Source organism: Sardina pilchardus, chromosome 12 (assembly GCF_963854185.1).
Source record: "Sardina pilchardus chromosome 12, fSarPil1.1, whole genome shotgun sequence".
Classification (NCBI taxonomy): Eukaryota; Metazoa; Chordata; class Actinopteri; order Clupeiformes; family Clupeidae; genus Sardina; species Sardina pilchardus.
Genome location: NC_085005.1, coordinates 1070001 through 1096191, shown reverse-complemented (window position 1 = coordinate 1096191; position 26191 = coordinate 1070001). Strand labels below are relative to the sequence as shown.

Here is a 26191-nt window from a genome sequence, read left to right as displayed (position 1 = left end):
CATTGTTAGCATAGTTAGCATTTTTAGCATAACTGTTAGAAATGATTAGCTAAGTTAGCTAATCAGCCTGGTTAGCATTGTTAGCATAGTTAGCATTGTTAGCATTTTTAACATAACTGCTAGAAATCATTAGTTCAGCTAGAACTGTAATGTTTAAGCTTTAAACTGTCTACCTTCACACTATCAGCTTTCTTTAAACTATGCAACCACCATGTTTACCCTAGCTACACCTTAGTAACTATATCTACTGTATCTATAAATTTTTGCATTTTCATGCACTCGTAATTTCCCTGGAATTACATTCTCTAGTTATTATTACAGTGCATGAAAATGCACTGTACTGTTATCCCTAGGCTTCTTCTTCTTCTTCTTCTACTACTTCTTATTATTCTTCTTCTAACGCACGCAATTCAGCTTGAACCGTTTAACTTAGAAACTTCATTCAAACTGTGTTACGAAGGTCTTGCTTAGGACATCAGCGCAATGTATTTTTTAACTTTGTAACTTTTATACTTTTAAACTATAAATTAAAAACTATTAACAATTTCCCCATAGACTTAACATTGCTCATTATGACATCACGGCAGCAATTAGAATGTTACCCCAGCTGGTCAGCCACCTGGGCACCAACTGTCAGTTTCTCTCAGGCTCCTCTCTGAAGACTACATATTCTGTTCCCCTGTATCCTCTGCGCACAACAATATCAAAATAAGTCCTCCTAATTCCATCCAACTTTATATCCATTCATCTTCTTCAAACCATTCACTCATCCACCCATTCTAAACAGTCTGCCTATCAACAACATCAATTAGACGCTCTACATTGAACTTTTAAACAATCTACTCTGTCTCAGGCTGGCTCTCTTAAGACTAGCCAGTTAAATTGATTACACCTGTATCTGTATCCACTACTCTCAGTAGAGAGCTGTGTCTCTCCATTCTACAAGAATATAAGGCACATTCCATCTAACATTTTATCCATTCATCTTCTTCAGACCATTCACTCATCCACCCATTAAGGCGAGACACTACAGTTGAATAGGGTAAAAATTTTAAATAATAGGTATCACCATGAAACTTCCTCAGTTGATTACTTATACAAGTATGAGAAAAAAATGTATTACAAGTTTTTGAAATGTGTATGTTTAATTATGCAAATGAGGCATTATCTCATTAAATATGCATGATTTTGCATATATTTCCGGTAGATAGATCTGAGCATATGATAAAGCCAGGTGCAAAATTATTCTTTCATGTTGTTTACAAACAAGATTACAATAAAATTACAGAAGGATTTCAGGATATCTGCTTTCATTGCCTAGGAAATCCAAATATACTGTCCATAGCCTTAAAAAAACGATTTTTGCCATGCTTTTTTGATTAACATGTCACATAAATCAGGCCAGGAATGATGTATTAACAAATCCCTCTGTAAATGTCTTCAGAATACTGTTAAGTGTATAACTGGAAAGTTTGGTGTAGATAGGTGCTACAGAGGCTGAGAAGTATCTACCGGAAAATGACTCAAAACCGCAAATAACTAGTTTTGAGAAAACAGCCTTGAAACACAGCCAATAAGATTCGTTCTCAGCTTAGACTCGTCTTTGAACTTTCGCGATTGGTTGCCAATACAAAGGAAATGTCCATATTTGGATTGCATGGCGTTATTCAGGAGGAGCAGGGCTTTCCAACGGTGTGAGACACGATATGATTTGGATCACGTTCGCGGGAGTACATGACATTTTAGAATGGGAACTTTTGAGAAAATGTGAAGAAATACATAGGCGCGAGCACACAAAAGTTCGTGAAATAAACACCTAAATGTGCAAATCGGACTTTGTTGTTGTAGTAGGGTGGTAGAATACATGCTAAGGTAGCAAACTAGCACAAAATCTCGAAATTGACCGGAGGTCACAAAAACAATGTTTTCAACTGCCGTGTCTCGCCTTAAACTGTCTATCAACATCTATTAAACAATCTGTCTATCAACATCCATTAAACTCTCTGTCTATCAACATTAATTAGACTATCTACATTCAACTTTTAAATTATTTACTCTGTCTCAGGCTTTAAGAGTAGCCTACTCTGGCTCTCTTAAGACTAGCCAGTTAAATTGATTACACCTGTGTCAATTACTCTCAGAGAGCTGTATCAGTGTCTCTCTTAACAAGAATATAAGGCACATTCCATCCAACCTTCTATCCATTCATCTTCTTCAGACCATTCACTCATCCACCCATTAAACTGTCAATCAATATCTATTAAACAATCTGCCTATCAACATCCATTAAACATTCTGTCTATCAACATTAATTAGACTATCTACATACAACTTTTAAAGTATTTACTGTGGGTCCCTCTCAAGCAGCGTTTATATGTCCTCCCTCGCTCCTCGATCCTCAATGATCTACATAAAGAAAGATAGAAGAAGGGCTAGACTATCCCATTGTTGCCGCTCCATCATTCTTTATGTAGATCAGTGAGGAGCGAGAGAGGACGCGTAAACGCTATGAGAGGCACCTTCTGTCTCAGGCTTTAAGCATACAATCTCATTAAGACTACAGATCCTGTTTCACTACTTCCTCTGTCCACAACTGTTTCAAAATAAAGGTCCTCACTGCAATAATACACTATTAAATCATTTAACCATTGAAACTACTCAACTATTGAACTGTTCAACCATTCCAACTGTCAGTTATCATCCACTATGCCTCCAGTCAACTACATGAAACCTCCATGTACCTATAGCAACCAACATAGCAACCATTAAAATGAAGTGTTTATGACTGTTTCCATAGCAACCAACATAATTTTACTGCAGTAACTTCTTGTTTCCTGATAGTGGCCACCATGGATACCCTAGCAACAAATGTTTCAAAATAAAAGTCCTCACTAGCAAGTTAGCTAGTTAGCATGGTTAGCATAGTTAGCATTTTTAGCATAACTGCAAAAAATCATCAACTAAGTTAGCTAATCAACCTGGTTAGCATTGTTAGCAAATTTAGCATTGTTAGCATAGTTAGCATTTTTAGCATTACTGCTAGAAATCATCTGTTAAGTTAGCTAATCAACCTGGTTAGCATTGTAAGTAAAGTTAGCATTGCTAACATAATTAGCATTTTTAGCGTAACTGCTAGAAATCATTAGCTAAGTTAGCTAATCAACATTTTAACATGAATAGAAATCATTAGTTAAGTTAGAACTGGAATGTTTAATCTTTAAACTGTCTACCTTCACACTATCAACTCTCTGTAAACTATGCAACCACCATGTTTACCCTAGCTACACCTTAGTAACCATATCTACATTATCTATCTATTTTTGTATTTTCATGCACTGGTAATTCCTTGGAATTGCATTTCTAGTTAAACTTCTTCTTCTAACGCAGCCAATTCAGCTTCAACCGTTTAACGTAGAAACTTCATTCAAACGTTGTTGCGTAGGTCTTGCTTATGCCATGCCTGCTTTGTATTTTTCAACTTTGTAACTTTTATACTTTTTAAACTATTAGTTAAAAACTATTACCATTTCCCCCATAGACTTAACATTGCTCATTATGACATCACAGCAGCAATTAGAATCTTACGCCAGGTGGCCGGCCACCTGGGCACCAACTGTCAGTTTCTCTGGGTTTAAGCATACAGTCTCTCAGAAGACTACATATCCTGTTAACTGTTTCCTCTGTCCACAACTGTTTCAAAATAAAAGTCCTCACTGCAATAATACACTATTAAATCATTTAACCATTGAAACTACTCAACTATTGAACTGTTCAACCATTCCAACTGTCAGTTATCATCCACTATGCCTCCAGTCAACTACAAGAAACCTCCATGAACCTAGCAACCAACATAGCAACCATTCAAATTAAGTGTTTATGACCGTTTCCATAGCAACCAACATGATTATACTGCAGTAACTTCTTGTTTCCTGATAGTGGCCACCATGGATACCCTAGCAACAAATGTTTCAAAATAAAAGTCCTCACTAGCAAGTTAGCTAGTTAGCATGGTTAGCATTGTTAGCATAGTTAGCATTTTTAGCATAACTGCAAAAAATCATCAACTAAGTTAGCTAATCAACCTGGTTAGCATTGTTAGCAAATTTAGCATTGTTAGCATAGTTAGCATTTTTAGCATTACTGCTAGAAATCATCGGTTAAGTTAGCTAATCAACCTGGTTAGCATTGTTAATAAAGTTAACATTGCTAACATTATTAGCATTTTTAGCGTAACTGCTAGAAATCATTAGCTAAGTTGACTATTCAACATTTTAACATGAATAGAAATCATTAGTTAAGTTAGAACTGGAATCATTCATCTTTAAACTGTCTACCTTCACACTATCAACTCTCTGTAAATTATGCAACCACCATGTTTACCCTAGCTACACCTTAGTAACCATATCTACATTATCTATCTATTTTTGCATTTTCATGCACTGGTAATTCCTTGGAATTGCATCTCTAGTTCTTCTTCTAACGCACGCAATTCAGCTTGAACCGTTTAACGTAGAAACTTCATTCAAACTGTGTTACGAAGGTCTTGCTTAGGACATCAGCGCAATGTATTTTTTAACTTTGTAACTTTTATACTTTTTAAACTATAAATTAAAAACTATTAAAAATTCCCCCATAGACTTAACATTGGCCTCTATGACATCACAATCGGGTCGTTAAGCAATTAGAATCGTATGCCAGGTGGCCAGCCCCACCTGCAGCAGCCCTCTCTCTCTCAGGCTTTAAGCATACAATCTCTCTGTGAAGACTACATATCCTGTTAACTGTTTCCTCTGTCCACAACTGTTTCAAAATAAAGGTCCTCACTGCAATAATACACTATTAAATCATTTAACCATTGAAACTACTCAACTATTGAACTGTTCAACCATTCCAACTGTCAGTTATCATCCACTATGCCTCCAGTCAACTACATGAAACCTCCATGTACCTAGCAACCAACATAGCAACCATTAAAATGAAGTGTTTATGACCGTTTCCATAGCAACCAACATGATTGTACTGCAGTAACTTCTTGTTTCCTGATAGTGGCCACCATGGATACCCTAGCAACAAATGTTTCAAAATAAAAGTCCTCACTAGCAAGTTAGCTAGTTAGCATGGTTAGCATAGTTAGCATGGTTAACATAGTTAGCATTGTTAGCATAGTTTGCATTTTTAGCATAACTGTAAAAAATCATCAACTAAGTTAGCTAATCAACCTGGTTAGCATTGTTAGCAAATTTAGCATTGTTAGCATAGTTAGCATTTTTAATATTACTGCTAGAAATCATCGGTTAAGTTAGCTAATCAACCTGGTTAGCATTGTTAGTAAAGTTAGCATTGCTAGCATAATTAGCATTTTTAGCGTAACTGCTAGAAATCATTAACTAAGTTAGCTAATCAACATTTTAACATGAATAGAAATCATTAGTTAAGTTAGAACTGGAATGTTTCATCTTTAAACTGTCTACCTTCACACTATCAACTCTCTGTGAACTATGCAACCACCATGTTTACCCTAGCTACACCTTAGTAACCATATCTACATTATCTATCTATTTTTGCATTTTCATGCACTGGTAATTCCTTGGAATTGCATTTCTAGTTCTTCTTCTAACGCACGCAATTCAGCTTCAACCGTTTAACGTAGAAACTTCATTCAAACGTTGTTGCGTAGGTCTTGCTTATGCCATGCCTGCTTTGTATTTTTCAACTTTGTAACTTTTATACTTTTTAAACTATTAGTTAAAAACTATTACAATTTCCCCCATAGACTTAACATTGCTCATTATGACATCACGGCAGCAATTAGAATCTTAGGCCAGGTGGCCGGCCACCTGGGCACCAACTGTCAGTTTCTCTGGCTTTAAGCATACAGTCTCTCAGAAGACTACATATCCTGTTAACTGTTTACTCTGTCCACAACTGTTTCAAAATAAAAGTCCTCACTGCAATAATACACTATTAAATCATTTAACCATTGAAACTACTCAACTATTGAACTGTTCAACCATTCCAACTGTCAGTTATCATCCACTATGCCTCCAGTCAACTACATGAAACCTCCATGTACCTAGCAACCAACATAGCAACCATTAAAATTAAGCGTTTATGACCGTTTCCATAGCAACCAACATGATTATACTGCAGTAACTTCTTGTTTCCTGATAGTGGCCACCATGGATACCCTAGCAACAAATGTTTCAAAATAAAAGTCCTCACTAGCAAGTTAGCTAGTTAGCATGGTTAGCATTGTTAGCATAGTTAGCATTTTTAGCATAACTGCAAAAAATCATCAACTAAGTTAGCTAATCAACCTGGTTAGCATTGTTAGCAAATTTAGCATTGTTAGCATAGTTAGCATTTTTAGCATTGCTGCTAGAAATCATTGGTTAAGTTAGCTAATCAACCTGGTTAGCATTGTTAGTAAAGTTAGCATTGCTAGCATAATTAGCATTTTTAACGTAACTGCTAGAAATCATTAGCTAAGTTAGCTAATCAACATTTTAACATGAATAGAAATCATTAGTTAAGTTAGAACTGGAATGTTTCATCTTTAAACAGTCTACCTTCACACTATCAACTCTCTGTAAACTATGCAACCACCATGTTTACCCTAGCTACACCTTAGTAACCATATCTACATTATCTATCTATTTCTGCATTTTCATGCACTGGTAATTCCTTGGAATTGCATTTCTAGTTCCACTTCTTCTTCTAACGCACGCAATTGAGCTTGAACCATTTAACGTAGAAACTTAATTCAAACTTTGTTACGTAGGTCTTACTTAGGACAGGTGTGCTATGACTTTTCAACTTTGTCACTTTTATACTTTTTGAACTATTAGATAAAAACTATTAACAATTTCCCCATAGACTTAACATTGCTCATTATGACATCACGGCAGCAATTAGAATGTTACCCCAGCTGGTCAGCCACCTGGGCACCAACTGTCAGTTTCTCTCAGGCTCCTCTCTGAAGACTACATATTCTGTTCCCCTGTATCCTCTGCTCACAACAGTATCAAAATAAGTCCTCCTAATTCCATCCAACTTTATATCCATTCATCTTCTTCAAACCATTCACTCATCCACCCATTCTAAACAGTCTGCCTATCAACAACATCAATTAGACGCTCTACATTGAACTTTTAAACAATCTACTCTGTCTCAGGCTGGCTCTCTTAAGACTAGCCAGTTAAATTGATTACACCTGTATCTGTATCCACTACTCTCAGTAGAGAGCTGTGTCTCTCCATTCTACCAGAATATAAGGCACATTCCATCCAACATTCTATCCATTCATCTTCTTCAGACCATTCACTCATCCACCCATTAAACTGTCTATCAACATCTTTTAAACAATCTGTCTATCAACATCCATTAAACTCTCTGTCTATCAACATTAATTAGACTATCTACATTCAACTTTTAAATTATTTACTCTGTCTCAGGCTTTAAGAGTACTCTGGCTCTCTTAAGACTAGCCAGTTAAATTGATTACACCTGTGTCAACTACTCTCAGAGAGCTGTATCAGTGTCTCTCTTAACAAGAATATAAGGCACATTCCATCCAACCTTCTATCCATTCATCTTCTTCAGACCATTCACTCATCCACCCATTAAACTGTCAATCAATATCTATTAAACAATCTGCCTATCAACATCCATTAAACATTCTATCTATCAACATTAATTAGACTATCTACATACAACTTTTAAAGTATTTACTGTGGGTCCCTCTCAAGCAGCGTTTATATGTCCTCCCTCGCTCCTCGATCCTCAATGATCTACATAAAGAAAGATAGAAGAAGGGCTAGACTATCCCATTGTTGCCGCTCCATCATTCTTTATGTAGATCAGTGAGGAGCGAGAGAGGACGCGTAAACGCTATGAGAGGCACCTTCTGTCTCAGGCTTTAAGCATACAATCTCATTAAGACTACAGATCCTGTTTCACTACTTCCTCTGTCCACAACTGTTTCAAAATAAAGGTCCTCACTGCAATAATACACTATTAAATCATTTAACCATTGAAACTACTCAACTATTGAACTGTTCAACCATTCCAACTGTCAGTTATCATCCACTATGCCTCCAGTCAACTAAATGAAACCTCCATGTACCTAGCAACCAACATAGCAACCATTAAAATTAAATGTTTATGACCGTTTCCATAGCAACCAACATGATTATACTGCAGTAACTTCTTGTTTCCTGATAGTGGCCACCATGGATACCCTAGCAACAAATGTTTCAAAATAAAAGTCCTCACTAGCAAGTTAGCTAGTTAGCATGGTTAGCATAGTTAGCATTGTTAGCATAGTTAGCATTTTTTGCATAACTGCAAAAAATCATCAACTAAGTTAGCTAATCAACCTGGTTAGCATTGTTAGCAAATTTAGCATTGTTAGCATACTTTGCATTTTTAACATTACTGCTAGAAATCATCGGTTAAGTTAGCTAATCAACCTGGTTAGCATTGTTGGTAAAGTTAGCATTGCTAGCATAATAAGCATTTTTAGCGTAACTGCTAGAAATCATTAGCTAAGTTAGCTAATCAACATTTTAACATGAATAGAAATCATTAGTTAAGTTAGAACTGGAACGTTTCATCTTTAAACTGTCTACCTTCACACTATCAACTCTCTGTAAACTATGCAACCACCATGTTTACCCTAGCTACACCTAAGTAACCATATCTACATTATCTATCTATTTTTGCATTTTCATGCACTGGTAATTCCTTGGAATTGCATTTCTAGTTCTTCTTCTAACGCACGCAAATCAGCTAGAACCGTTTAACGTAGAAACTTCATTCAAACTGCGTTACGTAGGTCTTACTTAGGACATGTGTGCTATGACTTTTCAACTTTGTAACTTTTATACTTTTTAAACTATTAGTTAAAAACTATTACAATTTCCCCCATAGACTTAACATTGCTCATTATGACATCACGGCAGCAATTAGAATCTTACTCCAGCTGGTCAGCCACCTGGGCACCAACTGTCAGTTTCTCTCAGGCAATCTCTCTGAAGACTACATATTCTGTTCCCCTGTATCCTCTGTGCACAACAGTATCAAAATAAGTCCTCCTAATTCCATCCAACTTTATATCCATTCATCTTCTTCAAACCATTCACTCATCCACCCATTCTAAACAGTCTGCCTATCAACATCAATTAGACGTTCTACATTCAACTTTTAAACAATCTACTCTGTCTCAGGCTGGCTCTCTTAAGACTAGCCAGTTAAATTGATTACACCTGTATCTGTATCCACTACTCTCAGTAGAGAGCTGTGTCTCTCCATTCTACAAGAATATAAGGCACATTCCATCCAACATTCTATCCATTCATCTTCTTCAGACCATTCACTCATCCACCCATTAAACTGTCTATCAACATCTATTAAACAATCTGTCTATCAACATCCATTAAACTCTCTGTCTATCAACATTAATTAGACTATCTACATTCAACTTTTTAATTATTTACTCTGTCTCAGGCTTTAAGAGTACACTCTGGCTCTCTTAAGACTAGCCAGTTAAATTGATTACACCTGTGTCAACTACTCTCAGAGAGCTGTATCAGTGTCTCTCTTAACAAGAATATAAGGCACATTCCATCCAACCTTCTATCCATTCATCTTCTTCAGACCATTCACTCATCCACCATTAAACTGTCAATCAATATCTATTAAACAATCTGCCTATCAACATCCACTAAACATTCTGTCTATCAACATTAATTAGACTATCTACATACAACTTTTAAAGTATTTACTGTGGGTCCCTCTCAAGCAGCGTTTATATGTCCTCCCTCGCTCCTCGATCCTCAATGATCTACATAAAGAAAGATAGAAGAAGGGCTAGACTATCCCATTGTTGCCGCTCCATCATTCTTTATGTAGATCAGTGAGGAGCGAGAGAGGACGCGTAAACGCTATATGAGAGGCACCTTCTGTCTCAGGCTTTAAGCATACAATCTCATTAAGACTACAGATCCTGTTAACTGTTTCCTCTGTCCACAACTGTTTCAAAATAAAAGTCCTCACTGCAATAATACACTATTAAATCATTTGACCATTGAAACTACTCAACTATTTAACTGTTCAACCATTCCAACTGTCAGTTATCATCAACTATGCCTCCAGTCAACTACATGAAACCTCCATGTACCTAGCAACCAACATAGCAACCATTAAAATTAAGCGTTTATGACCGTTTCCATAGCAACCAACATGATTATACTGCAGTAACTTCTTGTTTCCTGATAGTGGCCACCATGGATACCCTAGCAACAAATGTTTCAAAATAAAAGTCCTCACTAGCAAGTTATCTAGTTAGCATGGTTAGCTTTGTTAGCATAGCTAGCATTTTTAGCATAACTGCAAAAAATCATCAACTAAGTTAGCTAATCAACCTGGTTAGCATTGTTAGCAAATCTAGCATTGTTAGCATAGTTAGCATTTTTAGCATTACTGCTAGAAATCATCGGTTAAGTTAGCTAATCAACCTGGTTAGCATTGTTAGTAAAGTTAGCATTGCTAACATAATTAGCATTTTTAGCACAACTGCTAGAAATCATTAGCTAAGTTAGCTAATCAACATTTTAACATGAATAGAAATCATTAGTTAAGTTAGAACTGGAATGTTTCAGCTTTAAACTGTCTACCTTCACACTATCAACTCTCTGTAAACGATGCAACCACCATGTTTACCCTAGCTACACCTTAGTAACCATATCTACCTTTTTTTGCATTTTCATGCACTGGTAATTCCTTGGAATTGCATTTCTAGTTCCACTTCTTCTTCTAACGCACGCAATTGAGCTTGAACCATTTAACGTAGAAACTTCATTCAAACTTTGTTACGTAGGTCTTACTTAGGACAGGTGTGCTATGACTTTTCAACTTTGTCACTTTTATAGTTTTTAAACTATAAATTAAAAACTATTAAAATTTCCCCATAGACTTAACATTGCTCATTATGACATCACGGCAGCAATTAGAATCTTACGCCAGGTGGCCAGTCCAGGTGCAGCAGCTCTCTCTCTCTCTCAGGCTTTAAAACACACTGGCTCTCTTGAGACTACATTTTCTGTTCCCCTGTATCAACTGTATCAACTTAAGTCTTCCTAATTCCATCCAACTTTCTATCCATTCATCTTCTTCAAACCATTTACTCATCCACCGATTCTAAACAGTCTGCCTATCAACATCAATTAGACGATCTACATTCAACTTTTAAACAATCTACTCTGTCTCAGGCTTTAAGCACACTCTGGCTCTCTTAAGACTAGCCAGTTAAATTGATTACACCTGTATCTGTATCCACTACTCTCAGTAGAGAGCTGTGTCTCTCCACTCTACAGGAATATAAGGCACATTCCATCCAACTTTCTATCCATTCATCTTCTTCAGACCATTCACTCATCCACCCATTAAACTGTCTATCAACATCTATTAAACAATCTGCCTATCAACATCCATTAAACTCTCTGTCTATCAACATTAATTAGACTATCTACATTCAACTTTTAAATGATTTACTCTGTCTCAGGCTTTACACTCTGGCTCTCTTAAGACTAGCCAGTTAAATTGATTACACCTGTATCAACTACTCTTAGAGAGCTGTATCAGTGTCTCTCTTAACAAGAATATAAGGCACATTCCATCCAACCTTCTATCCATTCATCTTCTTCAGACCATTCACTCATCCACCCATTAAACTGTCAATCAATATCTATTAAACAATCTGCCTATCAACATCCATTAAACATTCTGTCTATCAACATTAATTAGACTATCTACATACAACTTTTAAAGTATTTACTGTGGGTCCCTCTCAAGCAGCGTTTATATGTCCTCCCTCGCTCCTCGATCCTCAATGATCTACATAAAGAAAGATAGAAGAAGGGCTAGACTATCCCATTGTTGCCGCTCCATCATTCTTTATGTAGATCAGTGAGGAGCGAGAGAGGACGCGTAAACGCTATATGAGAGGCACCTTCTGTCTCAGGCTTTACAATCTCATTAAGACTACAGATCCTGTTTCACTACTTCCTCTGTCCACAACTGTTTCAAAATAAAGGTCCTCACTGCAATAATACACTATTAAATCATTTAACCATTGAAACTACTCAACTATTGAACTGTTCAACCATTCCAACTGTCAGTTATCATCCACTATGCCTCCAGTCAACTACATGAAACCTCCATGTACCTAGCAACCAACATAGCAACCATTAAAATGAAGTGTTTATGACCGTTTCCATAGCAACCAACATGATTATACTGCAGTAACTTCTTGTTTCCTGATAGTGGCCACCATGGATACCCTAGCAACAAATGTTTCAAAATAAAAGTCCTCACTAGCAAGTTAGCTAGTTAGCATGGTTAGCATAGTTAGCATTGTTAGCATAACTGCAAAAAATCATCAGCTAAGTTAACTAATCAACCTGGTTAACATTGTTAGCAAGTTTAGCATTGTTAGCATAGTTAGCATTTTTAGCATTGCTGTTAGAAATCATCGGTTAAGTTAGCTAATCAACCTGGTTAGCATTGTTAATAAAGTTAGCATTGCTAGCATAATTAGCATTTTTAACATAACTGCTAGAAATCATTAGCTAAGTTAGCTAATCAACATTTTTAACATGAATAGAAATCATTAGTTAAGTTAGAACTGGAACATTTCATCTTTAAACTGTCTACCTTCACATTATCAACTCTCTGTAAACTATGCAACCACCATGTTTACCCTAGCTACACCTTAGTAGCCATATCTACATTATCTATCTATTTTTGCATTTTCATGCACTGGTAATTCCTTGGAATTGCATTTCTAGTTATTATTATTCCGCTTACCAAATTCATTTTTTCTATTCAGCTTGAACCGTTTAACCTAGAAACTTCATTCAAACGTTGCAACGTAGGTCTTCAATAGGGGAATGCTGCTATGTATTTTTCAACTTTGGCTAAATTATAAATTAAAAACTATTAAAAATTTCCCCATAGGCTCTTGTTTTTTTTTTTCTTATAGAGAAAAGTAGAAACACTCTCCGAAAAAGCAATGAAGAGAAAATAAATTCCATCAGGGACTGAACAGCAGACCTCACAAGTTTGAAAAATAAATTTGGATCTCATATTCAGAGCACCCTTACACCTTGTGGGAATATACAAAGATTTTTTTAATATTTTTTTTCTATTACTCTTCTTTTTTAAAAACACCAATTTGACCTGTCTTATGCAAATCTTTCTTTTACATTTCCCACCCTGAACAAGGGCAAAATGCACCATTGAGATGTATTGAGAGATATGTTTTGTATAGAGTAACCACTAGGTGCCACTAAAATCACTGAATCACTGAAATTGCAGGGGTGGGGACAAAACATATTGATCTCAATGGTGGCATTTTGTCCATGTTTAGGGTGGAAAATGAAAAAGAAAGATTTGCATAAGACAAGTCAAATTGGTGTTTTTAAAAAGAAGAGGTGATGCAGATTAAAGAAAAAGAATATTTAAAAAATCTTTGTATATTCCCACAAGGTGTTAGGGTGCTCTGAATATGAGATCCAAAATTATTTGTCAAACTTGTGAGGTCTGCTGTTGAGTCCCTGATGGATTTTCTTTTCTCTTCATTGCTTTTTCGGAGAGTGTTTTTACTGATCTCAATAAGGGGGAAAAAATCAAGAGCCTATGTTGAGTAAAAATATGTCTTCTGTAAGCCTAAACAGAGCCCAGCCAAGAACTCCAATAAAATGTTGATCAACTTTGAGGGACTGCTATGACCATGCAGAATCATTCAGACTACTCGTGGTGATTTTACTGCATACTCCTCCTATTTATGCACCAGCCTGCAACATTTGAGCCTCCTACAGATTCTAGTTCTTGAGCAATGAGCTTGTGAACTTTGACAAAAAAAAGAGGCAGAACAAATTTGACACCCCCCTCCCCCCGTAAAACTGTCTGTTACTTGAAAAGTATTGATCTTAGCGCAAAAACATTTTACAGCGTGTCTCCTGGGTAACATAGGCACGCATGGTATTTTTTTCAGATTTTTTTGAGACGCAAGTGCGTGCGCTCTGGTTGATTTGACGTGGAATGACCCTATAGCCTATGCAGGTTGTTTTCACCATTATCAATAGCTCCGGCTTGACATTTAAGTTGTAGGCTATTTATGTGCATTACTAATTTTTTTTATATCTCACGTCGGAGGAAGTGGGTGAGCGGCGTACCCCCGCGCCCAATGCCCACTACACCCCTGGTACAGGAGACATTAAACAGCAAAAACAAGAGGATAAAAGACTATAGATAAAGGCTTACTTGTGGAAGGATCCTCATATTGGCACTGCTGACTAATTCCCAGACATTGGGGCCAGAGGGGCACATTAAGAATGCGTTGCCCTTTGCGCTTCTCATCCTGTCCAGACACCTGCATGACATTTTAATTGTGCATTTTTAGCTTATGACTCAGGTTTCACTATGTAAATTACCAGCACTCAATATTTTCTTATCCTTTTCTGATGTGCTATCTGATGCTGCTCAGCAGCTGAACATTGTAGGTACAAACCTTGCCCACAGGAATCCCATGATATTCAAGCTTCCTCTCTCTGATAAAGCGATAAAGGGGAGACCAGGGCACGGCATTGAAGTCCCCACAGAGAATAACAGGACAAGTGCTACCATCTGCCTGCTTTGATACATGGCTGATCTCCGCCAGTAGCAGTCCAAGTTGAGTCAATTTGATGTCTCCACGCCGTGGATTGTACAGAAGGTGTGTATTAGCGACACACAGATGATTACTGATACCCTTCTCCAGTTTGGGCTTCAGGAGTAGCACCAAGCCCACATTATCTCGGTCCAGCAAAGGAATGTCCGGTTTGAAGTACTCCACAGGGTGACAAGACACAAGGGAGAAGGAAGCTTGTTTGAACACCACAGCACAGCCATCTACCTTATTGCCTGTTCGCTTCTTATACTCACAGTGGTATCCTATAAAGTAAACAACATGTGTATTATGGTTACCATCTTTGAGATGAATCTCAAATTACTTCAACATGTACTGTATGAAACAAAAAACCCTTGAGACAATTTGTTTGTTGTACCTTAAAATAATGTTTCCAAATACATTTTGATGGCATAAACTCTTAATAAAGTGAATGGCATTTCTGCTGCACTCACAGCAGGTTGCATTGCTTCTAATAAAAATGGGCCGGAATACTAAATTCCAGAGTTAGCCAGCTAGTGATGTACACAGACTGAGCCTACAAGCGATGACAATACATTTCTGATCATGAAAAGTTGCCAATTCTTCAGTTCATGTTCGCAAGCCAATCAATTCACGTGATCAGCGATTTATCTGGTGGGTTGTCAAATGCGTAATGGCCGTGGCAGCCAGCATGCTAGTTAGCCTTAATGCTAAGTGCTTGGAAAAGGGTTAACTACCAAACCACAACATCAATCTGATAGAGAATGTGTTTACTTCTATGACAAAAAGTACCCATTAATAATAACATACAATATTCAAACAGTATGAAATAAAAATACCCCAAAATAATAAAATATTATTTTGGGGTACACAGGCCTGAGTGTGAAAAATGTCAAGCACACACTCTGCGAAACACCCGAGCAACTACGCAACCACCATAGCAACCAACATGATTATCCAAGAAACCATTTCACCTGGCATAGCAACCACCATATGTTCCCTAATAACACCCTAGCAACCATCATAAATACCCTAGCTACAACTTAGCAACCAACTCTATATTGTCAACCTAGCAACCATTTTATGGTTCCAGTTCCCTAGAAACACTATATTGACCATCTTATACTACTGCCGGTCAAATTTCCTATTGTGATGCGCTATCTGGAACGTGCATTATTTTTCGGTCCTTGATTATGATTGGTTGAATCACGTTCGATGCCGTTGTATATAGCACGATAAACACACACCTTGACCGCATTTCGTTCTATAGTAATGCGCTAACACAAAACTAGCAGTGGCTGCGTCTTGTTGTTGCTTGGCAACCATTCATACGGAGGGAATATATTTCTTGGCGGAAGAATGATTACTGTTTCGCTGCTGTGCCTTTGTTTCATGAAATCTTGCTAGATCAACGTGGTAACCGTTTTAGAAAAGCAATAAGCCACTCGAGTCCGTGCTTTGTACTGTATAATCGCGTCGTGCCTAACAACGCCCCTTAGCTGTTCGATTATACAGTATAACACACGGCCTCTCGGGGCTTATTGCTTAAATAAACGCACGGCGCGTCGTTGACTATACTTAACCACCTTAGCAACCAACATGGTTAACCTAGCAACCAGGGGTTATTTTAAGGCCAAGCAAACTTTTAACATAAGGGTTCAAAAACTTTTGACCGCTATATTTTAAGGACAAATTTTAATTATTTATGATAGATTATTCATTGACAAAGAAAATGTATGTCCTTAAAAGTTGGATATTTCCTCTGTTTTTAATTAAGGCATTAACATCAATTTCCAAAAGATGATTTTATATTCCTCTTTATAGTCAACTTTAACATGTGTTCAAATACTTATGGAGGTACTGTAAGTGAATTTTTATATAATATATTGAGAGAGAGAAAGAGAGAGAGAGAGCACCTAAAGACTCAAGGCTGGGTTTAACCTGGGTTTCATAGTGATCCTCTTGTACTTCTTGAAGACACAGAATCTAAGGGGATATAATAAGACATGATATAAGTAACTGCCACCTAAAGATAAACATGGTACAAAATGTCACTTAAGTCACTTGGTGTTCTTTACCTACTTATTGAAACAATAACTTACAAAACACCTCACACAAATGCCTTATTAGCAAAAAGTGTTTTCACACAGTTCCTCCAGTACTTATACTGTACAATAACAAAATCAGCCTGCATAAGTAGAAAACCCATGCCAATAACAGCCTCAACTTTTAAAGGGAAAGTATCAGCTTTGCTAAATGTTTTTTAATATAGAGCGTAGAGGAAAATATGGGTTGATAGCCCTGGACTATAATTCAACAGATTCTCAGTAGGATTTCGATCAAGGTTTCAAGGGCATTCTAAAATATGGACGGTAAATTCCAAGGGAATGTAGTTCTCCGCAAACACACAGGGGTGCTGGACAAACAGTCACCACTGAAATGGAGTGTTTGCACAAAAGAAAGGACACATAAAAATAAACATGTCTACCGCAAATGTTTGCATCTGTTCAGAGAATTCAAACACACTTAAGATGACAACCAACAAACTATTAACCTCTACTGTGCCTATAAAAGGTATTCACCCCCTTGGGATAGTTACCAAAAATCCGCTCTTTAAAGTGAAAGTAGAAAGCGGTGAAAGCAGATTCCTACAAAGTAATGTTAATCAATAAACCTAACCTGACCTAACGCAACAGAAGTCCAGCCAATTAGTGCTAGTGTCTCACCTGTAGCTTTTACATACACCGGGTAGACCTGCTTTTTAAAAAAAAAAAAAATAAATAAATAAAATAAAAAATAGGATGGCGGGGATGAATTATAGGATAGGATGAAAAACATAATTCTAGCTATAAGCTAGACAGCCATAAATACAATGTATTATATTATAATAAATGTGCAGTTAGCAGAATTTAACATGGCTGCATGTGACATTTTTTTACAGACCAAAATTACATAAGCCTAACAGCTGTAAAAGCCTACAGTACTCCCTATTGCTCTGATTAGCCTCTTGAATAACTTGATGATGGAGAGGACAAAACCATTTTTTGGAATGATGCATCATATGAAATTTGCAATGATGTGGCTCTAAACAGTCTCTGGTAACCTATAAATGACATGCCACTCGTTGTCTGTAGCTGATCATGCTTGCATGTGTCATTCTGAAACGTCCTTAAACTCGGGACCATTATCGCTCGTTTCAATTTCGGACCTTGGAGTCGGCATTGTCCTTTGTTTATTCAAAGTCTAAAGACAGTCCAAAGTAGCCTAGGATATTTGAAGTGTCAGTTTGTTGCACAGCATTTTTTAATGTAGGTTTGAATGTAAAGTCGGGTCGGATTTTTTTTGTTTGGAGACTTGTACGGAAGTCTTGACTTGACATCACTATCATATTCTCCAACAAAGGCAGCCTCCCTTGCAATAATACTAACCTCACTTACATTACAAATAGGCAGGGTTATTTATCACTATATTAACACTACAGAAACACTTGCCATAGACATTATCCTTATTGTTCAACCATAGTAGGCAGTTCTAATAACTTATGCTTCACACTTTTATGTTAAGTATAATTCCACATGTGTTAATTCATAGTTTTTTGATGCCTTCGGTATGAATCTGCAATTTTCATAGTCATAGTCATGAAAATAAAGAAAACTCTTTGAATGAGAAGGTGTGTCCAAACTTTTTGCCTGTACTGTATATATCCTATATATGTATAAATATACACACTAAAGCTGTCGGGGAAGCTCTGCAGAGAAATATGCAAGCATAAAACGAGCGAAAACGAAAAACGAAACCGAAACCAGAGATGAAATCGCCAATCCTGCATAATTCCTCTTTAATGTACATTACTTAGTAGATCTGCTTTCACTTTAACATTGAAGAGAGGATATTTGCAAATTATTGATCAATCAAAATTCCATTTATAAAAGCATCTATCTATCTATCTGTCTGTGTCTATATCTATCAACCCAACTACTAATTTTAGATATTTGAATGTATACTGCTTTAAATAAGAAACAAAACCATGAGAAATAACTTACATCAGCGTTGTGCCTTTGTATCTCTTTCATCATGTTTCTCAACCGATAATTCCACTTAAGGATGGGCAAGGAACAATGCTTATAAAGGTGGGCATTGTCATGTAAAAGTTTTTGTGAAAGGATGTTGTATGACATGACTGAAAAGTCGAAGAACCTCTGTCCCAACCCGTCAAGGGATTGATATCTTCCATTGGTGTGAAATAAATCTTCCCATCGTCTCTCTATCTCTGCATTGAAACATGAAACATAAAATGAGTTGGTTATTTGACTATATCTATCCAACAGGTAAAGCAATGAAAACATTTCATATATCAAACTAAAGTAGAGACTTTGGAAAGCATTACAATGGGCATGCCCAAATTTATGAACATTGCAAATGATAGGAAGGAGAAGTGTTTCAAGAGCAATGTTTCCCAAAAATTCTCTCTCATGGCACACTACTTACTATGACAAAATGCACACCCATGATATTTAGCATACAAAAGCCAATTTATTATACAGAATGCTAAATAATATCAAGAATTAACAAAAAAAAAAGATATAAGTACACTATATTCTTTTTTGTGTTGAAAAACTAAACTTTGATAAGAAGGTTAAACAAAAATGTTGTGCTTTTAATTTTGAACAATTTATAACAACAATGTTATATTTCTGACCTATATATCTATTGTGGCATGTTTCTATACTACATTTGTTATATAGCAGAGCATTACAGTACACTGCTCAAAAAAATTAAAGGAACACTATGAAAACACATAAGATACTGTACATCATGCTGGATGTCTGCTGATATGGACTGGGTAAGGTGTTACAAAATGAAAGGAGGGTGTTGGATGGTGTTCTATTCCATTTAAGTCAGGGAAGTGTGGAGGACAATCAATGGCATCAATTCCTTCATCCTCCAGGAACTGCCTGCACAGTCTCGCCACATGTGGCCATTGTTGTGCACCAGGAGAAACCCAAGGCCCACTGCAACAGTACAGGGTCAGAACATTTCACCCCGATACCTATAGGGTGTCGCTGTCTTGCCCACAGAGATCTGTGCATCCCTCCAAGGGTATGCCTCACCAGCCCAGACCGGCACTGAGCCACCACCAAACCAGTCATGCTGAATGATGCTTCAGGCAACATTATATTCTTCATAACAACTCCAGACCCTTTTATGTCTGTCACATGTGCTCAGGGTGATCCTGCTCTCATCTGTGAAAAGCACAGGGCGCTAGTGGTGGACCTGCCAATTTTGTATTCTATGGCAAATGTCAATTGAACTCCATGATGCTGGGCAGTGAGCACAGGTCCCTCTAGAGGCCATTGGACCCTCAGGCCACCCTCATGAAATCTGTTTAAGTGTAGAGGTCATTCTGTAGGGCTCTAGCAGGGCTCCTACTGTTCCTCCTTGCAAAAAGGAGCATACTGATCCTGCTGCTGGGTTAAGGACCTTCTACCACCCTGCCCATCTCTCCTAGAGCAACAGCGTGACTCTGGAATTTCCTCGATGCTCTTAAGACTACACTGGGAAACACAGTAATCTTTCTGGCAATGGAATATATTGGTGTGCCATTCTGGAGGAGATGGACTACCTGTGCAACCTCTGTAAGCTCCAGATACTGGTTTATGCTACCAGTAGTAGTAGTAACACTGACCCTATCCAAATGCAAAACTAGTGAAAAATCAGTCAAGAAGGATAAAGATGGAAAAATGACTAGTTGCCACCACCTATAAAACCGTTCCTGTTTTGGGTGTCGTCTCATAGTTGGCCCTCTAGTACACCTGCAGTAAATTTTACTGACATCAAAGGAGGTGAACCTGATTCACAACCACCTCTGTTACATAACTGGCCAGAGCCCGTATTAACAAATAATTTTAAGGCTAAAAGTAGCTCCTAACTGGCAAATTTAGGAGAGACTCCTATATAATGGGCGTGCCACTCCTAACTTTAGGACTTTTTTTTCACTAAAAGTTATTTATGAAGCATTTTAAGCCTAAAAGTAGCTCCTAAGTCTAGGACAGCTTAAAAGAACTCGAGAGGACTCCTAACTCAACTAAGACTCACAAACCGCTTTTAGTGGCATTTCACGTCGTGATGTTTTGAAATGAACGTGCGGTTGCAGGAGTTGTCATGCAAGGATGCAATAATGCCACTGACAACCACAACCACCATTGCATGTTAACTAAATGTAGCGTCTCATTGTATGCCTAAATTAAATCAAATAATTTCTACTCTTTGCAAATGTAGGCTATGTGTTTTCATACAGACTAATTTAAAACATGTTACAAAGACACTGCTCCAGTCCGTAGTGTTTCATCATGCCTAGACTATTTGCTTGACTCTTTATTAATTTAGGCTATGCCTATTTAATCATCATCTTCCATCCTTCACAGTCCGACATAGCACATGCATTCTCACCAGCTAAGACCTGACACCTGTCACTCAACTCGTCATCGTAGGGAGGGTTTTTGCCATCATTCCCGCGTTATAATCATCAGCCAATATGTGGTCACTTTAATCAAGCTTGTACATGAGTAATGACGTCAACCATAGCAACGGAGCTTTTATGTTATCTTAGGAGTTGTCCTTCTCCTTACTAGAAGTAGGTCTCAGAGGCTTTGTGAATAACTTAAGTCCTGGCTAAATTATTTTAGTGCTATTTAGGAGTAGCCTACTCTTACTGGTAAGATAAAATGCTTTGTGAATACGGGTCCATATCCCACAAGTGTGATGGCTTGATGCTATACTCCTATGAACAAGTGTTCCCTAACTTTCTGAGCAGTTATATATATTATATATATTGCAATATATTTGTTTCCCTAATATGAGTGCAAATGCAAAACTAATCATATATTTTCATTTATGCCATTGTGATATATTGGTATCTCTAGTATGAGTAGGCCTACAAAGACTAACTTAGGCCTATCATATATTGACATTTATCCAACATGTGTGATATATTTGTATATCTGGAAAAATACAACATATAAAAATGGCCAATTATGCTATATTTTGATTTTTGACATGTGTATGTGGCTTTTATGTGTGAGGCATAGGCTACATTAACATTTACATAGTATGTCATATTGAACTGGTTCTGAACTGGTTGCAGTTCCACTCTGGTTTCCATGGGCGTAGCTTGTGGGCGAGTGCAGAATGAATGGAGGTCTATGGAGCTGTGCCCCTCAAAATCCACTTCTTTCAGATTATGCTTATGGTTATGACTATTTGGCAGAAGCTAATTATAGGCCTATTGTTGTCTAGTAATCAGAATGTTGCTTTCGAAAGGGAGGCAGAAAACACACAGAGCTGCTGAGTAGCCCATTTCTAAGGCGATTTTTCAATGACAATCAGGTGAAAGAGACATAGACCCCATTCATTTTGCTCTCGTCTGCGATCCAGTGGAACTCTGGTGCAACGGTGCTCTCTGGTCTTAAGAAGATTTTAAAAAACGGAAGAATTGTGACACTAACTGTTGATGTTTGTTGAAGGTGTCTGCTGGTACATCTGACGATGGTTCAGTAAATAACTTCTTTTAGCAGGAGAATGTCCAGAAGTCTCTTCGAGATCGCTATAATTATTCTTGAGAGTCCAATATGACCTGGCAAAATCTGTACGGAATCTCTGGGTGATTCTGTCCTTAACTGAGCGTTGATATGCCACAGCTTTCTGAGTGAAGGCAGTGCTGCAAGAAAACCGTGTCCAGAATTTGGACTGGCAACTGTTTCTCCAACAACCGGTATGCCGCTGGAGGTGTACACTGGAGCCCAGGGAGGTCATTGATAGTCCAACTCGAAAATATTGATAGACTAGATAGCGTTAGCTGCTAAAGCACCTTTCCAAACAGGGTGGACCCAGCGAAATAATAGGGCTCAATAACGTCGGCTAAGAACATACAACAATCAATAAGCCTAATGTCTTCTTTGCGTGTGTGAGCGAGTAGTGGCTAGCCCAGACTGAAGCTGCAGGAAACTGTTTGTTTGACCTGATTTGTTTGGATGCTTACATGTGACGTCCCTTTTTCTTCTTCTGTGGTTTTTATTGGCAGTTTGCAGGCTTGGTGCATTACCGCCATCTACAGGACTGAGGTGTGATCATACTAGGCTTTCAGTATTCATGGGTTTCTTTTACTGTCTATGGTTTCATCCAAGGGGGCAGCGAACGTTCTGAGAGTGTAGACAGTATGGCGGCCGCCATGCTAACGAGAAGACCGTGGCTAGCTGGCCATTCCATTGAATCCTATGGGGCGTAAGCGCCACTTTGACATCAAATTACGTTAGAGCTGAAGCGTTTTAAGCCTTTATATGAACATTTTCTATTGTCGGGGTACATACTACATTGTGAAATTGACATAATAATCTCGTAACGGTCTTATCGGCTGAGTAATTAACGTTTTTCCGAAGTCAATGCTAACGTGAGAATGCGTATGCGTCCATAGAGCTCCCCAGTCCCGCCCACAGCCTTGTCCGGAAGTAAAAATCCAATACAATTTCTCCATTGACAATTGTAGAATAAGCCATAACATCGTAACCGTCCATGGTAGACTTAAAACCAGCTACGATGTGACTAAGCGATTATACCTGCTCATATAGATGTCAAAAGTTAATGGGGGCATCAACCTTGTTTTGAGAAAACAATGCTTTATTCACGATTTAAAGAGAGAGTACTACACTACCCGACACCCTAACGTGTAAAACTGGTGAAAGCAGAGCCTTTGATTGGTAGAGATCGCCGTTGCCATGGCAATGCCAAACAAACTGTACTCAGCTTTTCCCGCGCCTATCGTCCAGCTTCGTCTCGCTGGAACTTCAAAACTTAAAATGGCTGCAGGGCTGATCAGGACCAAGGGGGCAGGCATATTCCCGGAAGTAGAAACACGAAATGAGCTGGTGATCAACACTCTGCTAACTCCCTTGGACGGCCATAGATTTCAGATTTTTTTGCGATCCCATAACTTCATGTAACATGTGCCCTTTGTCTCCCTTATAGCTTCTGTGTATTCTATATAGGGTATCGAAGGCAAAATTAATTCACTTCTTCCCCGTATATTACGTTGGTTTCCCGTAAAGAAGTATTTTAGCATGTATGTTGTAGGGAAGCTAACGTTCGCCCGTAATGTTTGGATAAGAAGCTGAGTGAGCCTGCACGAAAACCATGACGGAGAGTCATTCGCAAGATCAGTGAAAATGCGTGTAGCCTACGGTAGCCTACTATTTGATATGGTAAAGCATTACCTAGAGGCAAGTACACATACTAATAATATTAAAAAACGAACGTTAACAATTTCAGAGGTTTTCGATCTATCAGATGAGTTACAGCAGGCTAACGGCACAAAATTAGTTTGAGTCTGCGCAGTACGATGAACAGGAAACGAATTTTTGTTTCAGCCCCCTCTCATTGAGAACGACGGAGTCTGTTTGTCCATTTCTTTTAGGTCTATGATCAGGACCGATGTGTGGTCTTCCGAAAAATAACGGTTTTCTCATCTTGAAGGTTGAATTTACTCAATGGAGACGGTAGGAAGTAATCATCTTCTTTTCTCAGATTAATATGGAACCATGTTAAACAACGTGATCTCACAGAATTCTGTGAAATGCACACGGACCCTTAACTAAAAATCTGTGCCAGTTTCACGGATTTGCCTTAAATTCTGTGTTGGGCTCACGGAATTAATTTCTATGTATGTCAATGGCAAGCAGCATCCGTGGTCCACCCACAGATTCCTTAACTGCATCGGAATCACTACAAATCCGTGGACGGACCACAGAGGTAACAACAGTGCAATTGAATGGCTTTTATTCCCGTGGTCACCTCACGGGTTGTTTCAAAACCTGCGCTCTCCAAATTGGCGTGGTTTAAACGTGGCCTGTAGGTTTATGGTAGCCTATTGTTTAGAAAGTAAATAAACTTCACTTTATTATATTTTTGTTGTTCACTTTGGCTGATCAGACGTCAACTCGACATTAAGTTTTCTGTATTGAAGTCGTTCTGATCTGCTGGCCACCGTAGTGATTAGGAATTGCACTATTCTAGTTTTGTTATATGCCGGCCACCGTAGTTAGGAAGTTCGAGGTTGTTCCTGACTGTAATGACACACGTTCGGAAAATAGATGCATTCTGGGAAGTGATGTGTTTCAATGTAGGCTACTCGTGTTTCCTTCACTCAGACATGTGTGCTGATTCTTTTCCAATTTTGAGCAAGGATATAAAATATGAAGACTGTACTTTTTCATTAAGATTGATATTTTTGCACAATGTGTTGTGCTACGCGTAACGCGTCATTGTATGCGACGGTAAGGAGCAGTCCTATGCGTCCACCCACCATGCGTCCACCTGTCAACCACTGTAAGTAGAACAGTCAAATAAGCAAGGGAAATTAGGCATTTAGACGTCCACAATGATGAAGTTATGGCAAAAAAACAGGACAAAACATATTGTCGTATTTGTTGACTCCGAACCCCACTGTAAACTGTAGCGGTTTAATTTACATCAATGCAAATAAATGCAAAGTAGCTTGCTCTGCTAGCTAGCTCGATTAGCTAACTCGCCCCTATTGATTTGGAGGTGTACTTTTGGCATTGCCAGATACCTTGTATGTTTATGAATGGATTTGAACTGAGTATTTTGTATTTGGAGATTATTTTTCTTTCAGAAACAAGTTGCAAGGTCAGATGTGTTGTCCTCCTACCCCCAACTTCCGGTCCTAGTTCCAGTAGGCCCTTGGTAAGGAGCTTGCATCTTGCACTGTTTTGTACTGCCTCACATTTTCACATTAGCAGCACAGCAGATTTCTATGCTATGCATATTTCATAACTAGTAGGCAAACAACTTGAAAACTTGAATGAAACAACAATGAAAGTTATAACAAGATGTTTTTGTTGACCCTCACCACAGTTGGTCTACCTGTGAGAGTACCTGAGCTACATCTCTGAAGGTGAGCACTCGTACAGAGTCACTATTGAGTGCTAGTACGCAGAGGCACGGATGCACAAAAGGTTAACCCAAGCATAGATGAGTACAGAATCCACCCGACCATGTTTTTGTAGGCTTTCACCACAACAGGCCTTATGTAGGCCTACCAACATTGTCTTAATTTAAGTGTGTGTGTGTGTGTGTATATATTTATATATATGTGTGTGTGTGTGTTTTATCCTTCTCTCAGTCTCACCGTAAAATGCTGGAATACCTGAGCTACTTCCCTGAAGGTGAACACTCGTACAGAGACGCTACGGAGTACTACGCAGAGGCATGGAGGTACAGTTACAAGGTCAACCCCAGCATAGATGAGTACGGACTACACCCAAGCAGAGGTGAGTGACAGTCCACCCCAGCACCCACTGAACTTTAGACGTTTGGTGGACGTGCAGATCATGTCTTTATTGCGTCCGTCATTCCAAGACCAATTCTGGACGACTGCACAATGTGCAAACTAGGTCCGCTATGTATATC

General features: G+C 38.1%; 1 protein-coding gene and 1 long non-coding RNA gene across 7 annotated transcripts in view; one reads left to right on the top strand and one right to left on the bottom strand.

The window, feature by feature from the left end:
* Positions 1-22703, bottom strand: part of angel2 (angel homolog 2 (Drosophila)) — a 41694-nt gene extending 18991 nt beyond the window's left edge. For both annotated transcript variants that reach the window (XM_062551378.1, XM_062551379.1), the window contains exons 1-5: positions 22216-22703; positions 18754-18980; positions 16627-16696; positions 14573-14994; positions 14326-14434 (exon numbers count right to left, since the gene is read on the bottom strand). In XM_062551378.1, coding sequence (XP_062407362.1) covers positions 14326-14434; positions 14573-14994; positions 16627-16696; positions 18754-18980; positions 22216-22522 — 1135 coding nt within the window. In that variant the 5' untranslated portion in view covers positions 22523-22703. The remainder of the gene's footprint in view (positions 1-14325; positions 14435-14572; positions 14995-16626; positions 16697-18753; positions 18981-22215) is intronic.
* A 2033-nt stretch (positions 22704-24736) lies between these two features.
* Positions 24737-26191, top strand: part of LOC134097892 (uncharacterized) — a 5282-nt gene continuing 3827 nt past the window's right edge. For 2 of the 5 annotated variants that reach the window (XR_009940960.1, XR_009940961.1), the window contains exons 1-3: positions 25112-25465; positions 25637-25676; positions 25905-26052. This is a non-coding gene — a long non-coding RNA (uncharacterized LOC134097892). Of the gene's footprint in view, positions 25088-25108; positions 25466-25636; positions 25677-25904; positions 26053-26191 lie in introns of those variants that run through there. The other 3 variants (XR_009940964.1, XR_009940962.1, XR_009940963.1) reach the window with 3 other exon arrangements.